The sequence below is a fragment of the Corvus moneduloides genome, chromosome 2, assembly GCF_009650955.1.
Source record: "Corvus moneduloides isolate bCorMon1 chromosome 2, bCorMon1.pri, whole genome shotgun sequence".
Taxonomy (NCBI): Eukaryota; Metazoa; Chordata; class Aves; order Passeriformes; family Corvidae; genus Corvus; species Corvus moneduloides.
In genome coordinates, this window is record NC_045477.1 from 80,357,085 (window position 1) to 80,377,605 (window position 20,521).

The window sequence follows — 20,521 nt, forward strand, 5'->3', positions numbered from 1 at the left end:
GGCACTGAGAGATATAAAATCTTGATCTGGACATTCTGTGTGGTAAATTATCAAGAAAAAGAAAGCAAGCCAAAGCTAGTCAAAGAGTTCCTCAATCACAGGTCATTCTTTTTTATCTTATCTCTGCTTCAGCCTTCCATCTGAAAAGTGGAGACGATATACCCTCACCTCACAGGCATATTATGAAAATTAATCCACTGATGTCTCTTAAACACTTTGATTGCCAGAGGAATGCCCACAATTACATTAATAATTCCGTACTCCGAGTAGGATTTGAATAGTAAGCAGTAAATCAGGCACAGAGACTTGCAGAGAACAAGGAGGCGACAAAACATTCAACAGCTGTTTCTTAACTGAACCCCGCTCGTGTGCAGAGCAGAGAGCCAGGGTACAAGAATGATGTAAGGGAATGCACAACAGTAGGAATGTTTTCAAACCCTCAGGGACCACAGTACAGTCACAGGCACTGAAGCCCAACTAAAATCTGATGGACCCTTTTAAAAATATAGACATAACAGATAAATGCTTGATCCTGCAGCCCTAGTGTGTTTTTTACAGCAAGTTAAGAGCAATGCCCAGCATGAATGAGTATGTCCTATGTTATTTACAGTTACTGTTTTGTGTATACACAAAAGGATGCAAGAAATCCAGTCTTTCAACTCGGGGTATATAAATACACGTATTTGGAAGTCTGTGTGTATCCCACGGAAAATTATGGCTTTGCCTTGCAAAACTGACAGATCCTTTAGTGGAAGGCTTACTGTAACACTGAATATGCTAACTTGAGATAAACAAACTGCAGAGACAAACTTAATTATCTCTTCTTCTAAAATTACCCGTTTTGCTGTTTCAATCAGAGAAGCCGCTTCAGTCTTGCCCACTTGTTGCACCATTTTGTAAAACAAGCTGTCTTGTTCTTGCAGCAAAATGTAAGGTTCACCATATTCTTTCAATCTTCCTGCATCTAAAACCTGTTAAATCAGCAGAAACCAATGTATTAACATAAGAAAATTAAAAACTAAATGTTACAGACTAGAAACCAAATGAAGGCAACTATAGGCAAGGGGAAAATAAATGCACTTTTAGTGCTAAGATGAATTTTGTACCCTGAAAATGAATTCTGTCCTCTTCAAACTAGTACAGCACTTTCTCAGTTTACAGACCTGTTGTACAATTTTAGAGTGCCCTACAGTTATTCCACCTATAGGAATCCAACGCAAAGTTATGCAGAATATGGAAATACAATGTTTGTGCAGCCAACAAAGCAGATTATAAGATTCATTGTGTAAGAAGGAAACAAAGAGGTCCAAAATGGGTTCTGAAGTAAACAGCTGTGGGTAAAAACCACGCAATAACCACCAAGATGGTTAAAGGAGAATAAGTAGGTCTTTTGAATTAGAGGTGAAGATGTAATTAAAGAAAATGAGGGTGTTGCTGAAAAGATAAACAATTTCTTGCATCAGTTTTTGCCAACTACGTATTAGAAAGATATTTAAACCTGACCCTATTCTTCCCCACATAAAGAAAAGATGAGATGCCACCATGGACACAGGTACCCAAAAAGAGAGGAAGGGAGAAGGAAAGAACAACAGAGAAATTATGTAAGCATTAAGCCAATAAATCACAGAGGATATATACAGTCAAAAATAGAGGAAAAAAATTAAGAGTAAGCTGAGTGAACGTCTAAGAAAATATTCTCAGACTAGTGACTTCATTTAAGGACTGCATGGCAGCAAATATTGAACTTGCGTTTTTAAAAGCCTTTACAGGATTAATCCAAGGAAATTTTAAACTAGCCTATAAATTTTGAGATAAGACAGCAATTTAATTGAAACAGTCATTAAAACAAAAGAAGACACACAGATCACAGGTAGAATTTGTTCTCCACAGTTTTAGCAATCACAAATCTGATACAATTTTTAATGCACCAGAAGAAAATGAAAGGAAAAATGGTTTATATGGATTTCCTGAAAGGTATGTGGTGTAACTAAATAACCGTGCTACAAAGAACAAAGCTTTTCAAACACCTGGACAGAAAACAAGAGATTTGAATTAAACAATGCAGTTTTCTTTGTAGAAAGCTGAACAGGTAGGAACTGGTGGGAACCACATTGTTCTGGCATAGGTGGTAGCTACTTATGTTAGTCATCAGAAAAAGGAGGGATCAGAGAAGTGACAAACCTGCGAACGACACAAAAATGTGCAGGTAAGTCCAGACCAGAGGTTCAGATACACCTAACTAACCTAGGAGAATGAGAAACACAATAGCAGGGAAAAGTCAATATTGACAAATGCAATGCACTCAAATACTTAACTGGCTTATAAATTAATGGTATTGACTCAAGAAAGAGATTTGGATATTAGTCCACAAGTTCAGTACCTTCTGCCATGAGTAGGAGTAATGGAGTTTTTAAAAAAAGGGATAGAATTTATGTGAGAAAACAATTCAGAAAATATTTTTGTTCTTATATAAATAAAAAACTGAATACACATGGCATGCTATTGACAAAGATATTGCCACAACAAAAGGACTTGAAGGACTCGTAACTCAAGCCACAACTGTGGTGTACATAGTTATGAGAAAAAAAGGAAGATCTAAAAAAATGAAGCTGTTGATTTCAGGAAAGAAATGAATAAAAGGTATTGTGAGGACAACTTCCAAAATAACAAAAATAGTGTACAAACTTCTGTTTGAAAGAAGAACCTCCAACAAGTTAGGAGGTAAATTCAGAGTCCTATGAGGAAACTTTCAAACATGTCCTCTGCCTGTGCAGCTCCACAAAACCAAAGATCCTGACAGCCAAGGGCCCAGCAGTTCTCCAAGTGGCCTGGACCCCAGTAAATGGCAAAACCCACAGTGAAGGGGCACAGCTGAGCTGATCACCAGTGTGAAAATACGGCACTGCCAAGATCCCTGTCGATTTGTCTGACACCAGAGACCTGGCACCAGGGAAAAGGGACCCACTCCTTCCCTTCCGGTTCAATTAAGTACATGGCATTTGAATGGAAAATAACTCAAGACAACAAAAAGCAGCATAATTACATCTAATTTAATGAACTGTATGCACAGAAACCTACAAGAAGTTATTTGCTATTTTCAAAAGCTCTTAACTTAGAGAACCCAGCCTATACAATGAATTTTCTTCGCAAGTGATTTCCAGTATTGTCTGGAATTGCAGCTGAAGGAAGTGCTCATGGAAAAATCTTAAATATTAGTAATATTGCACAGCACAACATACAGTCAATTTAATAGATGCAGTATTTCACCTGCAGAAGTATACTTGCAAACATGCTGACTTTTCAGTGTACTTAGTCCTATTCCACTTACTCTGAATATTTAATTTTTATCACAATATTTTTTAAGCCACAGTACGTCATAGGTAAGGAGAGCTTCCTTAAAAATGCAATGAATTATCATATACAATTCAACATTTAAATTAGGGTGCCACAGTAGAACACCTCTGCTGCCTTTAAGTAAAGCTTTTATCAGCACAGCACTAGATAATGCAGCCACTCCTCAAGAGAGGAAACAAAAAGCATCTTCACTAAATGTGTCTCTTACTAGTAAAGAGCTGCAATAGTCAAGTAGAGGGTTTTAAAAAAATATACATTACTGCAGTATTGCAATTTTAACATTCATTTTGCAAATATCTGAAACAACCACAAACACAGACAATTTTTCCCCTCCAGAGAACCTGGGGAAAGGGAAAAAATTCTTCTTCCCTGACAAGTTTTAAACAAGCAAGTCCAGAAGATGAACGCATAGAGCGAGCAATTTCTGTCTGGAGAAACTCCATCCACATTTTAAACAAATCATTAACCTATTCATAGCCTTTCTTTGGGAATAAAACCCAAACTTGTGTTATGAAGATAGACAGAACAACGATAGGAAAAACAAGCTATGTTACTTGTTTAAAAAATCTGAAATGAAAAATAAAGAATGCAACTGAACAGACAACATCATTCCTACAAGTCAGGAACACTACAAACCCTGTTCACCAAGGAAAAACACTTTCTACTAACTGCTGTCATCTATGAGACAATGGAGAAAGTTTAAGCTGATTTATTTGGTAGTTATACATTTATATATTTATATATTTATTAAAAAGTGCTTAGACAAAGAGATAGGTACTCTTCTTTGAAGAAATGTGTGCTGATAAGATTTACATAAATAAATAGGTACTTTGGCTAAGGCTTTGCATACTCTTACTCACTGACTCCAAGCCAAATTACAATCACTAGGACTTCAAAAAGCCAGCTAATCATTCAGGAAAGGAGGAATCTGGTGTTTACCAGCCACATATTTTCTGATCGACTTGCAATGCTTATCACTGCACAATACAAGAGAATCGAACCCAGATGTGTTCCAAGGCAGTTGTACCAGTGGAACTTGATACAGAAGAGCCAGAGACGCTTGTAGCTGGCGAAATCAGATCGGCAGGGAGATTATGGAGGACACACACAGGAGCACTTGACTCTGAATCAGACTGGAATTTCATCATAGACTTCAGTGCAGATATTGAGAGAGAGGGGTTTTGTACAAATCACTCAACTTTTCAGCCCCTTGCTCTGACTCTTTGTAAAATACACAAAATAAAGACTCTGTCATTCTGTGGGAGCTAACTGCCTGTGAAATACTTAAGACAGCCCAGAGTAAAACAAAACAAACACAAAAGAGTTATATAAACCCAAAGTGGTCATATGCAAACCAGGGCCAGATTCTCCACCCTCTTGCACTAGCAGCTTCCTTTACCTTGCTTGCACTGTTCTTGCCTTTGTAGTACCATCTTTATGACTCCAACAGGATTTTCTCATATGAAAGAGTAATTCCAACAGTACAAAATTTACAAAACTGGCTGCTGGCAATCATACAAAAGAAAGCATGCAGGAAAATTGCTGTTCAATGGAATTTGCTCACCTCCCTGAGAAAGCTGAAAGCATCTTTACTTACAGCTATCCAAATTAGCATTACTCAAGCAGCAATACAGAGACATCTTAAGTTCAAACAGGGCTCAAACGTGTATTCTTCCTGAGTAAAATCCTCACATGCCACCTAACTCTACTCCATCTAATGTTTCATCCTGGTTGAATAGTCGGGGCCAGTGACTGAGCTGTGATCTTTCCAGAAGGTTAAGAACCATGATGAGTAGAAGACAACATAGCTTTGAACAGCATTTTGTTCGATATTTGAGGCACAGAATAAGACAGAAAGAGTACAGTTAAAATATGGGAGGGAAAGACAGAGAAACAGAAAATAAATATTTGATCTTGACCTGCAATATCAAACATGAAAAGACTATTAGCCATTTAAATGTGTTGTTTATGTTAACTCTAACTAGCACAGGAGTATGCCGCAAAAATGCTGCTGAACTAAATTTGGGTAAGATTTGAGAACTACATTTTGCCTCAGCTGTAACCTACCAGGGTATCTATCCCCATTTTGCGTATGTCCCTCCCAAAACCCCCAAGCTTTGCAATATTTCCATTCCATAGCCTCACAATTTAATGTATTAACCAAGACAAAAAAGCAGGGGAAGGAAGACAAAAACAAAAACATAAAATAGTGAAAAAGAAATCAGGAAATCCATTTCACCATGAAAAGAGAGAAACAAAACAATGAATGAGGATACTACATCGAGATAGTTGAGTTTCCAGCAGAGACCTAGGCAGCAGAGCCAGGAGAAGACCTTTTCTCCTTCATGATTCCTCAGGTAATCCATATTATTCTGTTGCACAGGACTTTGGAGAAGCCAACATTCATTTAGTAAGTGAATTTTACAATCTTCTTTGTGGATTAATACATGTAAAAGAAGAGTCATTAGCCACAGAGAGAGAAAAAACAAGGGCCTTTTAAAACGCTGTAACGAACACCATGTACTTACAGCTATGCATAGATACAAAAAGAAAGTTCTAAATCCTGTGTTTTCTAACTTTCAGCAACAAAAGCAGACAAACCAAGAGAACAATAGTTATAAAACATTCTGAGAAAAAAACAATCCAAGGTTGGAAGTGTCCAGCAACAGAGGAGGGGGGCATGGGAATTTATTTCAATTATTATTGAGGAATGACCAGTATTCTTATTCACGTTCATATTCACCATAAAGCCAGAGGGGAAATGGGACATTTAAGAGTTGATCATAAATGTTTTTATTTCCTATTCAAAAGGAAAATAATTCAAGGAAATTATCTCCTTGGGAATACATCTGATTTAATTTAGACTTGGAGAAGACATCACCAAACAACAAAATCATTATTAAAGTTCAAAACTCTGCTAGGAGTACAACTTTGAACAATGTTTTCCTCAGAGAGCATACATCAAGATGATCTTCAATAAAGTCCTGGGAAGAGGAGAATATTCAGGAGATGCTTCTGGTTACATCATATTATAAGAAATATATTTATCCAAGACAATACATAGCTTTGTGGGAAAGAGTCCACAGCCTGTACTCCAGTTGGCACTAAGTTCAGATGCAAGCATGTTCTGTCTCTTCTGTCTCATCACGGTTTGTCGAAACAGATCAGAAACATGCACATACTTCTCTGAAGAATCATTTATAAATATCAACCTATCTAAACTTGTTTGCAAACACTGAAGCACATTGAGAAGGCTACAAGTATAACTCAGAAACCATTTTAAAGGGTTTTTTTCTTTTTTTTTTTCTTTTGAAAGTCTGCTCTCTTATTTTATTTTTGGTGGTGGAGCTTTGTTTAGTTCTTTCTTGGGTTTTTTGTTATGATTTTTCTTAAGCCTTCAGGTTTATTCAAAACATTCCCCATGCTCCTTCAGGGTTCTTATACAAATTATTCTACCAGTAACTGCAGACAAATTTGGTGTCAAATAATGTATATTTCAGGTCTCATGTACACGAACAGAGCAGAGCACACCTGGGAATCTACCTTCTCATAATCTGAATTATTATTTTCAGATTTTCCAAATAATTCACCTCAGCAGAGCTTAACTTTGCTGTAACAATGCCAAACTTGTCACTCACTAGTCACTGGGATTTGACATGTATCCCCTTATCCCCTACTTCACAGAAAAGGCAACTTTAGACCTCTTGTTCTGTAATCAGAAATAGTGGATTTCTTTAAACTGAAATTATTCTTTGGCTGTAACTTATGGGAAATTGAGCATGCAGCACTGCCTGGTAAACTGTTTCATGCCAGTTTTCTTTAAGCTTCTTGCAGAGGTTTAAAAATCAACCTCCTTTTCCTCCAACTGATGGCATGCCACTGTAAGCTGGATGGAATGTTGTGGGGAAAAAATACCAATTACATATGTAGTAATGAGACTTACTCTACTGATAATCACTCGATATGAACTCCTTCTGTGTCTTATTGAAGAAGTCTGTTTAACCACACATTGCAAATGTGTCTTGTATTGTACAGTTTCCTCACCTCCAAACATCTGATATACCAGTGTAAGTTCAACCCCTGCCTTAGAGGGTAAGAAGGGGCCTTGTGCCAGTGCTTACCAACAGCTGACAAAAACACGTATGTGCTGACAAAACTCTGCCTTGGTCAATCAGTGATGACTGTTTCCATCACTGTAAAGCCACATTTCTCAACCAGGACTGCAGAATGGCTCAAATGTAGCCCTGAAATGATATGAGATATACTGCAGTTTAAAAAAATCCCACTCTTTAATAAAGCTTTTGAGGGTCTTAGAAAGGTAGCTAACCTACAAGGATATTGTACCTTACAAGAGGTTAAGGAATATTGTTGCAGATGACTGAGCATGTCCTCCTGGTTTTTATCAGTTTCTGATGACAATGAACTTGTGGCTCAGCTGCCATGCACAGCTTCACCTTATCAGAAACTCTTCTGCTCAGAGCATCAGCCACCAGCGTGACCTGTGCTAATTTGCCTTTAAACAGTAACACTGTATTTCTGAGCAAGCAAAAATCATTCTCTAAAGATGTGTTAGCATTTCTAGTACAGGCTAAATTCCATACCATTGTCTTTAAAGAAACATGATATGACCATCCTGTTCTTACCCTGACGGAAACACATTCACACACAAATGCCTGACAGAATGAGAGATCAAGGTTCATCAAACATTGGCTTCACTTCCTGCAGAAATTCAAATTCAAATTCTTCATTTGAATGCTTCCAGCTGAAGTACTGCCTCAGTGATTAGTTGTTTTATTTGGGTAAAAGAAGAGTCTTGTCAGGCAGCCCTCTTGAAATGGGAGCAGCTTTTAAGAACTCAGAGACGCCCATGTCTTGGAGAAGTGTGGCTTAAAACTAGCAGAGAATCAAGAACTCTAGTGTATTTTCAAGCTCTTTGGGATTTTGACTTGATTTTAGAGGCAGATAGGCCAGGTGTGACATTTACAACTGTCACAGACACTCTGTTCCAGCTGACAAGACTTGCTCTGATACACAACCATGGCATACAGCTCAGTATCTTATGCAAAACATGGCCTAAACACTAATACTCAATCTTCTCTTAATGGTAAAGATGCATATATTACTCAGCTTTGAAAGCAATGCCTTCACTGGTGATATTTGTGGAATTCAATTAAATTTCAAGAAAGAAAATGGACGGATCTTGTTTTCTCTTGGGGTTTGATAAACATCAACCCAGTTTCAGAAGATCTGGGAACAGTGGAAACTGCCTTTGTTCAGAATCAAAACAAAACTGACCATTTCTGAAACATCATTTGCTAGATGTTCAGCTCTTGCAGAAACTCTGGAAGTCTGTAGTTAACAAAAGAAAAGAGAAACCCAACGGTTTCCAGGCCCTCTGCTCTCCATGCAGGTTCCCTTCTATGAGTATCCTTTATACTCTTATCTTCACATTTCTTTACTCAAGAGACTTTGGTCCCAGAACTCAGCAGGGATCTTTCTTAGGCTGAATAAAAACAAGAATAAATTTAGTTCTAATATTCCTTTGTCCATATTTTCAAGACAGAGGCTGAGTCAAAAAAAGGAGTTTTATTAGTGTTTGTTCCTTTTGAATAATGATAGCAGGTGCACCAGTATGAATGTAGCAATTTTCCTGTGGATTACTGGATTCAGACCCACAACATACTCTAAGGTTTTTATGAACAATTAGATGCTTAGTTGCAAAAATTCGGCATTCATTCTAGCTACTATAATCCATTAAAATCCTTTTACATTCTCTAACAGAACAGACTTCAATAGCACAAGCATAATATCCAACAATATTTCACCACACTCCAGACACTGGGTAAATAAAGGGTCAAACCCCCTTTTAGCTTTCTGTAACAGAACAAAAAAATTACCCATTTTAAACCCATGCAGTTGTCCTGCTTTAGAATTCTGAAGAACTGAACAATAGTTTTGAATGTAGTCCTACTTAACTGTTATTTTCATATTCTATCATCCCAGGCTCCAGGAATATTTATGATCTCATCAATTGACCTCTCTTAGACATCCCAAGCACTTGAGGGCTGTGTCTGATAGCAGGTAGCTCTCCACCAAGGAAACACTCTGACACGGACATCCTGAAGACCAGAGAGTCAACACCAATGGTGGGACACAGTTTTCCCAAAGAACTGTTCTACAACCAGGATTGCATATTCTGTGTCTTGCGACTTAACATAATTCCCCTCTAGAATGTTGAGATTTACTGTAAAACACATTCATTTTCCAGCAGTGGTACTTAAATAAGTGAAAAAGAAAGCCACCAAAAGAAGAGTCAACAGACCACAGCACTTCTGACTTTAACTCAGTATTACTAATTTAAGTGTACCACCGCTACCTTCCTATGTTCTCCACATCTTCACCTGAAGCTGGGCCACTGCAGTGAAAGCTCACATAAAAGTATCAGTAGGACAGATGGGGCTTCCCCACTACAAGACCTCTGCCTCTCACTGGGCTGCAGATTCAGACTCCCTCATGTTACTCTCTGATGACTCTTGCACTTCTGGCAATGCAATGCTTCAAAAGCCAGGGTTTAACCTGACTGCCCTGGGTACACAGAGGATACAACATTTTTCTGGGAATGGGGAGCATTGAATCCAGACCTCTTCAGACAGAGCACAGATTTCTCCACTTTCTAGAAGAATGCTGTCATCCCCATGGCAAGGAAGGGCAGTATGGCCATCACTGTCATGTTCACTTAGATGTCCATCACCATTGTCTCATTTCCATTTCAATGGATGAAGGACATTAATGTGCAAGACTGGGTCCGATATTGGAACTCCAGAGAGAGACGAGTGCTCAGACCTTGTCTGCTGGGTAGCATTTTCTATCTAGCTGTAGGTGACTCCCTTTTCACCACACAGGCCGCCTGGATCTCTCTCTTTGATTCCAAGATGTTTCTACTTATTCTTGGTGGACTGATTGCTCTGCTGAAGGTAGATGTCTACAGTGCAGGAAACACAGTGCCTGATTTATGAGACCCAGATGTTCCACCATGGCAAACACAACATCAGAAAAATGAGAATAACTGAATGAGGGAGGTGTACCGGAAAGACGTGGGAAGTAGGGAGGCTTATCGGAAAGACGTGGAAGTAATTTTCTATTGACCAAAAAAACCAACTCAGATCTGGCTGTGAAGTGCGTTGTATTGTTACCCTGAATATTAGTCACTTCAGAATGTAACCACAACAGATTTTCCCATAAAAAAATCAAATCTCTTCCCATGATTCTCTCATCAAAAACTTCCTATTTGAATGACAGTTCTTAATTACTAGATCAAGTTCTGCTTGCATAAAGAGTTTCCATTTCAAAGAAGTATTGCACTGATATGAAAACTCTCTGGAGAAACATCCTTGTCATTGGAAAACGCACAAGTTTTGACTCTGTGGCTTTCCTCTGGAGAGGCCATGGCATAGTATATACAGCAAACAGCTCCATCAGGTTCTTGCCAGATGCATATACTTTATTTGTTACTGAACCACTATGTCCCTGGGTGAGGTTAATTTCTGTATGCTTCTGTTTTCCCCTCTGTAAAAACAGTTTCTAAAAAGTGTTTTTCAATCTGGAGAAGGAAGCAGAGAGAAGGGGGAGGAATGGGTGATGAGGATTTTATAAGATCCTCCTGGAAGTCTTGGGAGTGGTGCCCATTGGCTGCCACAAGCTGCAGATGCAGTTTACATAAAAGGCCTTTCCCCTCTATGGTGAGGACAGGACAGGGAAGCAGCTGTTGAGGTGGCGGGGAAGCTACGGGAAATGAGGGGCCAGTGAAGCAAGCCTGAGCTGAGCTTCTGCCAGGATCTGCCATGACAGAAGAGGTATAACTGCAGCTTTCATCCTACCCTCCCCTTCTGCCAGGCAGCAGAGTGCCTGCCTGTCCCAAAGAGCTAAAACGGGTACTGCTAGCACCTGATGGGAAGAGTTACAACTTGGCTTCTCAAAGTAATGAAGGAAAAGGAATGAGAAAGTGTCCTATTAGGCACTGGAGCAGCACAGAGGGAAGAAGAAAAAAAAAGCAGCTTGAAAACCGCTGGATTATAATTTTATGGTAGTATTATTTGATGGGCTGACTTAACAAGTCTTTCCAACTTTGGTTCCAAAGATTGTATGGATACTTCCCTATCTCACCCAGGTGTTTGAAGTTTAATTAATTAATGTTTATAAAGAGCGTTACAATTTCCAGATGAAAGGTCCTATGCAAGTGCAATGCAGTATTACTCATTGAGGTGATTGGGTTAGAGAGTATCACGTTACACAATACAGCTCTTCCCTCAATGATTTTAAGCGTTTGAAGTTCTGATAAAATGTGTTTATCTCTAAGACAGATATAATGGAAATACTCTTAAGGCGTGACCTGGATTATGAAAGCAGAGGTATGGTTTTGGGAATGGAACAAACAAGAATTAAAACAACTCCTGAGGCCAGATTTGTCTACAGTTGTATAAAATATATTCTGTTCTTCCTTTTTCCCCTCCTTGAGTAGGCTTTTCTTCTCTTCTAAAATAGAACCGGTTATTACGATGGGTGTGAGCAGACATGCAACAGTTCACGTTCAGTTCCTATTTCCATACTCATCCAACTTGACATTTTCTCATGACTTTCTCAAAATTATTTTCTGTTCTAATTTTTTTTTTTTAATGTTTGGATTAACCTTAAGGCGAACAGTTTCTTTTTGTAAAGTTCTGCTTTAACCAGTAATTAAACTGAATTACATCAAAAACTCGTGGACAATGCCAAGCTGGGGACTGCAGCCAATACACTCAAGACAGGATGGCCAGTTTTCACCCCTCAATACAAGAAAAAGGAAGGTAAATTGGAGCAAGCTTGAGATAGGGTTACCAGGGTGGTCAGTGAACTGGACCACCTATGAGGAGAGGCTGAGGGAGCAGGGCGTGTTCACCCAGGAGAACTGATGGCTTCAGGGGACTTAACAGCAACCTTCTCATATTTACAAAGAAGTTACTGAGAAGACCGAAGGCTCTTCAGTGAGACACACAGTGGGAAACAAGAAGCAAAACTGCCATAAACAGAAGGGAGGCTTTCACTGGATATAAGGAAAAGAAAGATTTCATGGCAGATAATTAAGCATTGGAGCAGGTAGCCCGGAGACTGTAGAGCCTCCATTTCTCAAAATTTTCAACACAAACATTTCTCAAAATTTTCAACAGGAACAAGTCCTGAGCAACCTGATGTGAAATTAGTGCTGACCCTACTTTGAGCAGAAGGTTCCTTTCGGTCTAATTCAATGGGAAGGGAGGAAAGCCCTAGGTGATGTCCACTTGTTCAGGAAAGGGCTTGAACATGGGTGATTGATTCAAGAAAGCTCAACAAGTTTGCCCAAAATTTGTTTGAAAAGTAACTTACTCATTATTTGTCACAGACAATTGTTAATATTTTGACTGCCAGGTTCTATCTTTGTTCTTCTTCCCTAATTTTCTAAAAAACTTATCACGATACCAAACAACAGAGATTTGGGATGGCTTACAAATAAGCCATTACTGCACCCAGAGGTCTCAGTTAAAGGAGAAACAAACCCAGGATTTTTAATAATACTGGGTAAAGCAGTAACAATGCACTTTGTCCATTTCTGACTCTTCAAAAACAATCTGCATCAAGTTAAATTTGTGAATTACTAAAACATACCATTGACTAACCAAATTATATAACACACTAAAAGCTTTCTTTAGCTAAGTCTTCTCGATTTTTGTGATATTGAAGGAAACAATTAATTTTCCATGAATGCTAGTTTTATTGTTAAGAGTCCTCATTACCTAATAGTTAGTCTTCTAGAGGAATATTCTTTTTCTTGGTATTTTTAACATGTTTTTCTTCCAAAATTCTGCTTTACTCCCACTGAAAGTTACATGCTTCAGTAAACAGAGTAATCAAAGTGTAACAGAAGCACACCTGTCGTAACTCTGATCATTCTAAATATGAGATGATAATTCTGATTTGCCCATAAACAGAACCAGTAACTAAGGATGTCAAGAAAACAGGATTGTTACAAAGCCACGTCAGCTTCCTCCTTTTTTCTATTTTCTTTTCCTTTCTTTTAATTTTTCTCGCCCTCCTCTCCCCCTCAGTTTACAGAAATCTGTAAGATCAAAATGGAGCAATGCAGAGATGAAAAATATTTACAAGTTGCTACTGACTGCAGACTCAAAGGCATCTTCTTGCAAATAGCTTTCTTAATACTCTAAAGAGGCCAAAAGCATTAAAGACTATGAGACTATTAGGAAACTAAGAATCTTAATAGTGACTAATCTGAAACAACATAAGGAAAAGGATCATGTACAGACACTTAAAATGCAATAGAGTAGCTATGTAATTGGCAATTATCCTGAGTAGTTTGGGGAAAAGGGTGATTTTTATGCTTTGCTCCAACAATTTTTGGCAAAAAAAGTAAATAAAACATTTAGTTTTCATTGCAACTTCATGACATTAAAGGTAAAACTAAGAAAACATCTTCATGGAAAGAGTATTCTGTGCCTAACACGTTAATGGAAGTTAATGAACCAAAATCCACAGAAATCCCTTTGGACAGCTAACAAACACACACAGCTATTAATTAGGTCACAGTTGTTTCCTCACAAATCTTTTGTTCATTTCAGTTGTAGAGAACACCAACATATCCATCAGAACTGTGGAGAGGTATTCACTGCAGAAGAAAGTATTTATTTATTATATGTTAAATGCTTGCAATTACGTGACTACTTATGGCAGTTCTGCTGGTTTCTCTCTTTGTAAACTATAATCACTGAGCTCACAATCTATTCTGCTCCTCAGAACACCACTCACCTCAGCAAATGCAATTGTTTCATTCTGTGTACTTCAGGCAACCACTGTAACTCAATCAAAGATTTTAAAATGTTTTGAGCATCCAGTAAAAAAAAAAAAAAAAAGAAAGAATTATCATGCTTCACTTCCATAAAACAAAAGTTGAGAGTTATTTTTTAAGCTTACCACCAAGAGGTGAAGGACAATTTCTGCCTGAAGCCCAGTTAAATTTGAGTTCCACTTATGAACACGGTTTGCCCTCTATGCCAGTTATTTCATTAACTGGCTGTGAAGAAGATGTTTGCAAAGGGCTCGTGTTCTTATTGCAGAAAATTGTAAAACTGCAGGCTACACATCATGTCAAGGACAAACTAGGTGGATTTCCTGAGAGCCCAGGGAACACCACTGACTTTATGAAAATAATCAGCAAGTATTTCCCAATCTCTATGCATGTGCAATGCACTGTGGGGCGGACAAGATGGCAGAGAGGGTATAACACTCCTCTATTGGAAGTAAAGATGGCAGAGGCTGCTGCATTGGTAGTGCTTCATCTTCTCTATTTGAACCTTGCTTTAGAAAGCTGGCCACGTCATTACCTCACCAGTCTACTTCCACTTCTCCCATCACTACCTTTGCCCCAGGGCAGCTGCTGTCTCCTCACCTCCATGCCTCCTGCCTCAGAACCTCCACCACTTCCTCCTCACACATCCCACACCAACTATTGTCTCCCTCAGCTCACCGAGACTGAATTAATACACCTGACTGAACCCATCTGACTCTGTCTAGAACCTCATGGTTGGGATTTCATAGGCTCCCACTACTGGCAGAGTTTATTTGCTCAGGTCTCCTGGTGCACCTCACCTACAGTGGGTTTGCGCCTTGCAGGATGGAAAGCACAGGACCAGAGAAAGCACGAATTCTTTCCAGTCATTGCATCTACAGTTTCATGAGCTGCGAGTCACAGTAGCTAGGATAAGGGGGTTAACTTAGATAAGTCTAACATATGACTTACACTCCTACCCACTTTTGGATCAAAATTAAGAAGAGTCACTAACATTATTCTTCTTCAGGAAAGAAAAAAAAATGAAGCAGTTAGCTGTCTTACCATAATCCTATCACTGTCAATAATGGTGTTCAAGCGGTGTGCAATGGTCAGCACTGTGCAGTGAGCAAAGGTTTCACGGATCGTCTTTTGAATCAACTCATCTGTTCTGAAACACAGCAAGAGCAATGAAGACAACAATAAGATGTTTGCATTGATAACTGAATAGCAGGCAGGTTTTATGATTTCATCAAACATGACTGGATAGAAGGAAATATGTTTATAAAGTTATTACAGTGCTTCTTCCTCTTGTTATACCAGATGACTTGGAGACATATCTTGAAACATACTCCAAAATCTACCCTTCAGTACCTGATGAGGAAAGAGTTCCTTCTTGTAAGCAGAGCAATAGGCTTCATTTCAGGAGACTAATTTCCCAGACTTTGTGGTGGCCAGTGAGCCAGGGGTACAAGGGACAAAGAGAGTCTGGCTGGTGAAACAGTCCCTTTTACCAGGGATCCTCCCCAGGTTAGGGTGAACAGAAAAGGCTTCCCCCAGCATTCATTGTTCTGGTATGTCAATGTACCCCAGTTCTATGTTCCTGGTTGGCCATTGGCCGCCCCACCCCCTTGCTACCTTCTATGTTTCATGTCCTAGAAAGTTCTGCACTCCAGGTTCCCCCCATTGGCCTTTGCCCCTCACCACTCTCCCAGAGCTTCCCCACTGGCTCCCATTCCCTAGTCCTGCCTGTGTACCGCCCCCATGACCTCAGATCATTGGTCCCTGGTGCTTGCCCCACTCCTGTACTTAAACCTGAGTTCTTCATTGTTCTTAGTCTTTGACTCTTGATCCCTTCCTTCACGGTGTGGAAGCAATAAACTGCTGCCGTGGAATTCAGTGCAGAGACCCTTCCTGCCCCTCTTTGCCGTCGACCCCTATCACTGAAGCTGTCCATGCGCGTGTGTGTGCACGCGTGTGTGAGTGTGTGTGGCTGATCCTGCTCAGCGGCTGCGCTTTGGAGATGCTTTTGGAAGATCGCAGCACCTCGCGCTCTGGCACAGAAGCCAGAGAGAGCATGGGTTAGTGATAAGACTTTGATTACAGAAAAGGGAAAATTCTGCAGATTCAGATAGTCCTACTGATTTCTACAACAAAAAAATCATTGTTACTGTCTTTCAAGATTTAGTTCATGCAAGCAATGAAGTAAAGTTGGTGAAAGTAAATATCCTTCATTGCAAATCATCTGAAGAACAAACACAAGACAGCACAGAACTAAGGTTCTTGATTTCAAATGCAAAAGATGATTAATTAAAGGAAATGGTTGGTAAACTAAAATAGTACTGGAATAGCTCAAGAACTTGAATACTGAAAAAACCCAAAACTTGGCATACTCTGTAAACAATCAAAAGCATTAACTGGAATGCATAACCCAAGGAAAGAGACAGAAGATTTCAAGTTAAGAGTGAGCCTGCTGTAAGAAAAGGACAGCAGAAGGAAACAGAAGAATTGTAAAGAATGAAAACTAAGCTAGAGCACGGACACTGAAGTACAGGGCTGAAGTGAAAACTGTCACAAATAAAGCTGAGAACTGTGAAAAGGAAATATAATTATACTGAAAGGTAGTAAAGCCACTAGAATGTTCTTTACCCATATAAACAAGCGTTAAGGCAAAAGATGGGAAATATTCATAGAACTGGAGCTTATTGGAGTAACTAACTGTACAAGAGAAGCATTGTCACCACCTAACTTAGAGGACACCAGTCAGGCTTATATGTGGAGACCTCTACAGTCCTCTCTTTAGTCAGTGAAAGGGGAGAGGAATGGCTGGAAGGTGAATCTGAGAACCTGGATTAGGCAGCCATCCAGTGATGAATGCCCTCTAGAGGCACCTGACAGCCCACATTGCACAGGTAGCCTTGGCTCCCATCCTGGGCACAAAGACAGACCTTGTGAATACTCATACATGGCCCACCAGCCCTCAAAAAAAAAAAAAAAAAAAAGACAAATGGCAACAATGAAGAAAAAGCAACAGAACCCAAAATTCTCATCCAAGATACAAGGATGAGACAAAGAACTCAAAATATACTGGGATTAGTTGAACCGAGGAAGTTCCAGCCTAGAAGTCAAGCACTTGAAGGCATGAGCCTCATTTCTAGGTTTCTATTAAAACATGAATTTGTTCTTTATATATGTGATGACTGGAGTATAACAAAATTCTGCAGATTAGGTTAAAAAAATACAAAGGAGGTATCTGAATAAACTAGAATATTTAGGCAGACACGTTGGCTGCAATCAGTTGCTTGCAAAGCCTTAATTCTTCAAACTTTTACAAGTAATGGGAAAATAAAATATATAAAAGATTTATAAAACACATCTTCCTCTGATTAAGTAGTATTTTTTTAGACAGAAGTAGTACTCCACACTGAATCTGTCTGCACGTGATAAATATTTGGTATCACTTCATGAATTACGCAAAGAGAATTGTTCTGATGCCACCATGTCAGAAGGCACCAGCAATAAAAGGGGACAGACAACTTTGGAAGAACAGGATGACTTAGAGGAATGAAGTAACCAGTAAGTTTCCACAGTAGAAAGTACCAGCTCATGCTCTGAAGGATGAACATAGCTTCTGTTACAAGCTAAGTTGAGCAATCAGCACAACAAAGGAGAAGACAGATCCTTGCTGATGACAGGAAGAATCATCAGAGAGAAGGAAGACACAAAGAGTTAAGTAAGAATTCCACGCATTCTAACTGTTACCTTCATCTGGGGACAGAAACATTTAAGTTCTGTCATGAGCTTAAGAGAATTGGGTTCTGGACCACAGTCTGAGAGGCTTGGTCCTTCTGCTCCTACTTCCTAAAAGAAGCTCAAGAACAAGGTGGGAAGCAGGTGTTCCTCAACTCCTTTTGAACAAAGGCCAGTATGTAATCAGGGAAAGAGACAGGAGAAGTCAGGACAGGGCCAGGCTCCTTAGTTCTGTTATCTCCTTAAGAAAAGGAAGTTTTTCATCATGTTCCACATCACAGCAATACCAGTCCTTTCACCCCAGTGTTAATGAATGTGTATTTTTTTGCTCTCTTCTCAGCAACGCCTCAACAACCTGACTACTCTTACCTCCAAAGGGAAAAAAAATCAGGGACATCTGTGAAAACACTCACTATGAAAGAGCCTTATGGAGACAGAAGGATGTGTTCTCTGTAATGGTTGCAATAGCAAAATAGAAACAGAATATTCAGTACTGAATACTCCCTAGAACTGTGTAAAGAAAGCCTTTTTCTTCCCTTACAGTCAAGCTCAAGGTGAAGTTTCCTGCAGAGCTACTACAGAACATGAGAATCACAGCTTACTCAGAAACTTTGAGAACAACTTTACGAAGTGCTCAAAATTATTTGTAACTCAGGTTATTCCTACTGTTTTCTGAGAATGCCTCAGCCCTGAACATCCCTGTCCTCTGCATTCATTTATTGTATCTTCTTTTATTACATGTATTCTTTATAGCACTATCGCTTCCTACATTTACAAGAAAAAAACCTCTCATTCTTAAGAGATACAATCAAACTATTATCTTAAACAGGTATTTCTTGAACACAAGCTTATCACTAACAAGAAACTGCTGTCCATATTGTGGGTGTGACAAATGTTCTAAAATGAGACTACAGAGTAATCAGGAACAGACTTAATCTCCATCTTCAAATATCACAGTACACAATCTCATGCAGACATGCCTGCTGACTGACACTTGGCTAGATTGTCTCCAAGGTTCGTGGTAGATCTTGGAGCATAGTTTTTGGGACAGCAGGCAGAAGCACCATCAGCAACCTCCAGGAGAATCCTGGGAAGAAGGTAGCGAAAGCAAGAAAATATAGAAAGATCAAGAAAAGCATCTGTATACAGAATTATGTGCTGACAGAGTGTAGAGACTGTACCACATACCAGTTAGAGCTAGGAAAGTACCAACAGAAGCATCATTTCTGTCCCTTTTTCAGGGCATAAATGGATTCTTAGTGGTGTCTACCCACACTGAGCAAGTGTCTAGGCAAGTGCCAAGTGATTTCATCACCCACTTCAGTACATCAAACCCCATCATCTTTCAGGCACATTAAAAACCAAAGATGCAACCCAAATACCAAAACCAGGGCTGCTGGAAGACAAAAGATCAATCCTAATCTGATTATATAAAAATGGGAACCACTCCCTACTGCAAGGTACAATACAATAAGAAAGCACAAAATGGTGGTATAGCTGTCCCACAGGCACCACAGGTTGAGATCTAACACCAAGTTTCCCAGCAACCCAAGATCTGGTGTGACCTGAATTAGCTGACTGTGCAAAAAGAAAACTATCTAAAGAGGAAGAATAAATATGATCTGAATGAGAAGCAACCAAGCTGCTGAAAGGAAAACTGGGTAAGTCATTATCTTCTGTCTAATGTCCTCCTGGGATTGTCCTGAAATATCTCACACTACACAATTACTGAGAGGCTTAGATAACTTCTCCAAAAGAAAAAGAGTTACAGATAGCAGTCAGATGTAATAAAAGGTTAAACCTTACAAGGTTAAGATGGCTAATGAACTGAACTATGTGCAACAGCTGTTTTCACCAGATTCAATGAACAACCAATGTAAAAATGTGGCAGTGGTTTGCTCCCCGAAAGTTTTGTCCTCTGTAAGCAAAAATACGAGTTAACACACAATACTGTAGTCAGTGAGCAGAAAGCCTAGTAAACTAAAACAAAGTCAGTATTTTTAAAAAGTCTCAGTTACTAATGATTTTGCTTCAGTATATCACCAAAGCAACTACATGAAGATTTTCAGCTCTTCTGCTCCAGGTTTCACATAACTTTCCAGAACATTTCAAGTGCTTTAAAACCAGACTATTCTTCAGGGTGAGAATGGACCAAGAAGATAAAATCAAATTAAATGTCTGTCAGCCATCACACGAATCATGCAGGTAGTCTGACTTAGGGCAACCTTCTTTATGGCAAGCTCCTCCTCCCCCCCCCACAAAAGCACTCACACCCCCGCCGCATGCAGAGCAGGTGGCAGCTTTGAGGAGCAAGAGGGGAAATAAGGGTACATATGGGAGCCAGAACATATGAGAAGGAGGGAGGAGGATGAACTTCCAATTCCTTCCCTTCACTTCCAGTAGCAGATAAAAGGTGAGCTGAAGAAACGTGGTGGGGAGTCCCCTCAGCCCTGGGGAAGGTACAGTGCCCATCTCTCACCCTGCATCCATTGCCTCACGTCACCTCACCCTTCCTTCTCTTCCTGCCACCCCTAAACCCTGCCTTCTCACACCTGCTTCCAGGTG

General features: G+C 39.5%; 1 protein-coding gene across 1 annotated transcript in view; it reads right to left on the minus strand.

Moving 5' to 3' along the window:
* ABCC4 (ATP binding cassette subfamily C member 4) overlaps nt 1-20,521 on the minus strand; it is a 146,367-nt gene that overhangs the window by 8,468 nt on the left and 117,378 nt on the right. Inside the window, exons 29-30 of the mRNA XM_032100049.1 lie at nt 15,272-15,377; nt 837-971 (exon numbers count right to left, since the gene is read on the minus strand). Of these exons, the coding sequence (XP_031955940.1) occupies nt 837-971; nt 15,272-15,377 (241 nt within the window). The remainder of the gene's footprint in view (nt 1-836; nt 972-15,271; nt 15,378-20,521) is intronic.